General features: G+C 35.1%; 1 protein-coding gene across 2 annotated transcripts in view; it reads left to right on the plus strand.

The window, feature by feature from the left end:
- LOC125235733 (prothoracicostatic peptide-like) overlaps positions 1 to 5,794 on the plus strand; it is a 316,691-nt gene extending 310,897 nt beyond the window's left edge. For both annotated transcript variants that reach the window (XM_048142307.1, XM_048142309.1), the window contains one exon: positions 5,355 to 5,794. In XM_048142307.1, the coding sequence (XP_047998264.1) occupies positions 5,355 to 5,383 (29 nt within the window). In that variant the 3' untranslated portion in view covers positions 5,384 to 5,794. The remainder of the gene's footprint in view (positions 1 to 5,354) is intronic.
- The last annotated feature ends 206 nt before the right edge of the window (positions 5,795 to 6,000 follow it).

Raw genomic sequence — 6,000 nt, forward strand, 5'->3', positions numbered from 1 at the left:
GAGTTACAATGTTTTTCATCACACTTGCAATATAAAAATATGTAAAAAGATAAAAAAAGTTAAATACGGTGCTAGAAATTTCATAACTCCCTTGGGAGAACGATTTTTCTATAAATCACGCTCCGCCTGCGTGAAAAATCACATTCAGTGTGCGAATGTGATTGAAAAAAAAATTAACAAGCTCATAAGGTTCTCCTAGCATAGTCACAGAACCCAAAAATTAACGCAAAATCGGGATTTATGTATTCACTGTTTTTAAATGAACATAACAAACTTTCCAGACTTCTAAAAAATAAAAAACTTAAAAACTTCGTTTACTGACAACTTTCGTGAAATTGGCCAAACAAATTAATGTGAGTTCCTAAATTATTTTTTGATATTTCTAACTAATTCCTATACTTCGTTTCTTTTAAGATTAGAATTATCTGTCAAACGGGTAAACAAAGAAGCAGTGGTCGTAGACCTTCCTTCTTCGATTTCGGCCGATACCACTGATTTCTTGGAACTTATGTCCATAGTATTATAAGTTATAAGTTCCAAGAAATCAGTGGTATCGGCCGAAATCGAAGAAGGAAGGTCTACGACCACTGCTTCTTTGTTTACCCGTTTGACAGATAATTCTAATCTTAAAAGAAACGAAGTATAATAAATGAGCAAAGAGGGTAAGCAGGAAAGGATTGTTGTCAGAGTAAAATTGTGTGTGGCTAACAGTGGTGGGTGAGTATAGGACGTAATAAATGTGTTGAGATAACTTTTACTTAAAATTGAAATGAAATTTATATCCAAACCACGACTCAGTGCGCCGTGTGCAAACACTATTTAAAAAAAATACTGGTCACACTCTTGTTTTGCAGTTTGTTGGTTTACGATTATGAACATTAATTAATATTGTGATTATACGCATAATAACGCGATAAAGTATTAATTTATGCATGAAAAGTTGCTCCGTATTATTTTTTCTTTCGATTATTGTCATTTTTACACAATTTGACAACGCATGTAGGCATATTTTCTTATTTTTCTGGAGATGTTTTCGCCACGGGCGCCTCGATCCGACTAACGGGAGATTAGTGGATGAGGTCATAGACAAAGCTATCAATGTGGATGATGGAATCACAGGTTTTTCTTCGGAGTTATCCGTCCATAGAATTATAGGTTCATGATCCAAACAAAATAAATCGGCCCGCAATGTAATGCAAACACTCGAGTGAAACGCTCGTTGATAGTAGTCATTAACTGTTTTTGCATCTTTGTTTACAGCACATAGCAGCTAAGAAAATTAAAAAAAAATGCGGTCAAAATTAATAGCGACTCAAAAACATCTCATAATTAATGATAACACTAATGGATTCTATGTCTGGTTAATTAATCGCCCGTATAAACTTTTGAACACCAATTGAAAATCTTTTTATTGGAAAATCCATTATATCCCATAAAGGAATGAAATAGAAATGAGTATATGAAAATGACATGTAATATTAATTGACTGTAATCCATTATTGTATTTATTCGTATTTTAATTTTAGTTTGACGATCATTATGATATGAACCTTGTTTTTTATTTTTTCCTTTTTATGTAAAAATTGACATTGTGATTATTTCTAATTTATTATTATTTTTTAAATTAGTATCAAATTATAATTGTAATTGACATTTCTATATAAAAATCATACTCGACGATCATAATATAAAGTCGTATAGATTAAGGTAGAATAATTTATCACGAGTTTATATATTTTCTTGAAGTTTCCGATATAGGTACAAATTCTTCTTATTTATCTTCTTTAGTAATCAGTTATCCATACTAATATTATAAATGGGAAAGTGTGTGTGTCTGTTTGTTTGTCCGTCTTTCACGGCAAAACGGAGCGACGAATTGACGTGATTTTTTAAGTGAAGATAGTTGAAGGGATGGAGAGTGACATAGGCTACTTTTTGTCTCTTTCTCACGCGAGCGAAGCCGCGGGAAAAAGCTAGTAAAATGATAAAAGTTAAACGGTAATCAGTCGGCATTGGGGAGATTAGATTGTCGAATTCGGGGGGCTTTTTTAATTGAAGTAATTAAAAAGCAATTACCACGAGTCGGACGAATTTATTCCTCGTTAATACTTCTGCGTAAGGTACGCAAACCGTTTGAGAACCACTGTCGAACAGGGGCCCATTTCTCAAAACGGAAAGTTACAAGTTACAAGCGGAAGTCTCTTTCCAACTTGTCATATTAGACATTGACTACCACTTGTAAATTGTAACTTGTAGCTTCGAGAAATGGGCCCCTGGGATCGCTACCGGTATTCTACCTATACAGGTTTTAAAATAAGAGGCTTATTCGAAAATGGTCTAGAACGCAAAATGACTAGTGTATTTAACACCACCTATATCGCTACATTGCAAACGGTCTAGAAAGCAAAATGCCTACAGTTTTTCCGTTTTATCTTCATTTTAAAGCGATATCGAAGGAGCCCCTCTACCGCGGGGCTCTTATTCTATGCAGATTGAGCTTCAGCCATTTGAAGATACCTAACGAACCTAACCTACCTAATTTGTGTAATATGAATGTGGTAATATAAAAAGTGGTCATTTTGCGTTTTAGGCCGTTTGAGGTCGACCGAAATAAGGTATATTTATAACCGGTTAAATATTGCATTCTGATATTTATATCAAAATTATTTTTTAACAAGCAGAAACCTCTAACGAATCTTTACATTTTTATACTAAAGGAAGAAACCGCAATCCGTGCATTGCTCTTAACCAATTGAGCTACGGAAGCCACGCCGGACCCCGCAAATCTTTCCATGCCCTTATGTACACACGCCTTAGACACAGTATAATAAAAGAGTACTATCGTACAGTATGGCCACTCCCGCTCCCCGCTGAAAGTGCCGCCCACCCCCTCTCGGTTACCTCACAGTTACCGCCTGTCAAAAACGCGAACAGTCAACCTGTCATATTTCACTCATACAAGCATTAGTACGCGTTCACCTACACGAGCTTAGACTGTGTGCTAGGAACGCGCCTCTTTCATATATTTGTTCGCCAGTGTCCGAGGTGTGCCTTAGTGGTGTATAGCGACATCTTAAACTCACCCTAATCGTAGTTGGGGTATGTATAATACAATTATCTAAATAGTAGATTGTGTAACAAGGTAGCAAAATGGGATACCTATTTACGGGGAGAATCCTGGGTGAAATAGAATCCTGAACGTAGCGAGGGATTCAAATATTAACGCCCAAGGTGGAAATAATTTTGCTACCATGTTACACTTATTGTTTTTCACATCACCTTAAATTTATATAAACATGAAAAAAAATATATTTAAAAATGTAAAAAATGTGTCCTTGAACGGAAAAGTATTATTTTGTCTCATAGCAGGGAGGGAAAGTGCCACTTTGCTCCCTCCCAGCAGGTAAGAAAAGAACCCTTTTCGTAACGGTGACGTGAAAAAATATTTTTTGTCATTATTCATAGTCGAGACTAACACTAAATCGCACATTAAAACTCAAATACAACCGCTTTACTCGAACTCATAACTTAAATAATTGAATGCTTAATGCGTATGAGCTTTATTAAATCTAGAACATTAAAACAAGTAAAACAAACCGACGCTACACAAATAATTGCCATTTTGTTTTAAACTTTTCCAACTTCGTTTACACATTAAACACAGGTGTTTATATAAATTAGGCACAGTCACCGGCAAAAATAAGTGATGATTTCTGTACCTTGTCACATTTACATCTTGTTTGAAATGTCATACGAAGTTGTCAAATGATTAAAAGCGACACGGTACAGAAATCATCCCTTACTTATGACGGTGACTGTAGTGTCTGCGAAATTCCATGGAGAAATTATAAATGAATTCATTGATAAATTCGTCATATACTTTTGCAGCTCACTGTACTTATAAACAGAACGAAATATGATATCTATTTAAACATATCAAACACATTTCTAGTAAGCAAACTAATCTACACTTCGAATTACATTTTAGAATAGTGTTTGTTCTTACAAATGATACTGAATCGGAATCGCTGTGGTATGTAATGACATGTGTGTTGATAGATGTCTTGTTTGTCGTTAATATGTACTGTGGGAAGGCTTCATTCAGGCACAGGGTGCGTAGCCGAATGGCACAAACGCTTACGAAATGAAACGCTCGTAGATGTCTATCTCTATCGCTCTTGCGTATTGGCGTGACAGATCCAGACTACCTTTCGCGGCGTTTTGGGAGAAATATAGTGCCTTAGATTAGAAAGTCTTCAATGTTAGTAAATATTGAGCACCGTCTTTCTTAATTGACTTTATTACACATATGTGTTAGTGCGATACTTAAATAAAGGTGTGTAAGTGTGTAGTGGGCGTAGCACACTAGTGTGATAAACTTTATCCCATCGGTGCGTCCCTGTCGCACTTACAAACAGTACAAAAAGGACGGCCTGACGTCACGCTTTGACGCTACCGTGCTTGACCGCCAGGCTTAGGAGTTAAATAAAGTTGGTTTAATTATCCGAAATGTATGTAAATAACTTGGTAAATGTTAATATTATGTGTTACCATTGTATAAATCATATGAATGTTCACAATCATTGCACAGCACGCCTATATTTTATGTATGTTACTACGAGTAGATTGTCTCACTGTTATACAATATATATACCTTATACAAATGTAGTGCGAAAAGGGTTTCCTTCATATTTTTCCTGAAACGTTCGTATTATTTGTCATGCTAATTCAGTCAATGTCAGTACATCTTGTACTGAGACTGACTGAAATAGCATGACAGGTTCATACGTTTACGTAACAATACGAAGGCAAGTTTTTTCGCACTAATTACATCTGTACATGTTCGTTGATCGTTGCACAATATATCACTTTTTCAAGATTTATATTTAATTATCACTTCAACAAAATCCAAAACAGGCTATCCCAAAATTTAAACACTTCTTATTCTTAACCATTTAGGTTAAAAGTGTACGGTACACTATTTTTTCACATGTAACGCGAAAACTTATGTGTGCAACTTTAATCAATAATAATTAGTTATGACTATAGCTGAATTATTTGGCGTTTCACGTTGTTTTAATTTCCAGTAACTAGATTATCAAATTGAATGCTAAACAATGTTGTAAACTTTGAGTTGGTGGACTACAGAAAAATAAATACAATGCCCACGACAACTTTTGTTATTAGACTCAATTTTTTTCCACTTGCCACTACATCATATCGAATTTTACCGTTTAGTATATCTACGACTGGTTGCCGCGACCCTTTGATTTTTACTAAAGACAGACAGACTTTATGACCAGGTATTAGTCCTTTGTATTATTTCTCTTATTAATAATATTCTCTTTTTCCAGAGAGCGGTGCGACGAGAGACGAGGCCTAGACGAGTCCCACTAAATGTAACAAATCCAACGTCATATCCGTACGGTACATCTGTCTAACATGTATATACGTTCCGGTTTTCCGGACACACGTGACATTGTGTCCGGAAAACCAATTCTAAATTATTTGCATATAATCTGCGGCCAACTCGCTTTACTCCCAACCAGTAAAGGGATTTGGCTTTCAGTTCTTTTTACATATATTTAATATAACGTACAAATATAGCTCTCCAAGACGTCACCTTCTAGTGTTAAGAGTTATAGAATAAGGTTTATTTTGATCTCTAAGGGGGTGTAACTGAGGTTAGATTAGTTAGTTAATGAACTAATTGATTGTATTTTATTAGAAGTTGATGTAAATTATAATATAACTGCCGCTGCGGCGTTTGTCCAATAAAAGTTCATTCGGAAGCTTTTTTTGTTTGATTTTTGTACATATTAGTCAAAGTGACAATCGTAACTTAAACTTAAACAATGAATGTATCTACCTATTGTTCAATATATGTTTTTCAGTACAGATGGTGTTTTTTTTTTTACGCACTAGTGCGAAAAGTGGTTCATTATATGCCAGGTCGAAACTTCGGAGGTCCATCTGTACTGAAAAACGTCGTACGATACA

Source organism: Leguminivora glycinivorella, chromosome 18 (assembly GCF_023078275.1).
Source record: "Leguminivora glycinivorella isolate SPB_JAAS2020 chromosome 18, LegGlyc_1.1, whole genome shotgun sequence".
Taxonomy (NCBI): domain Eukaryota; kingdom Metazoa; phylum Arthropoda; class Insecta; order Lepidoptera; family Tortricidae; genus Leguminivora; species Leguminivora glycinivorella.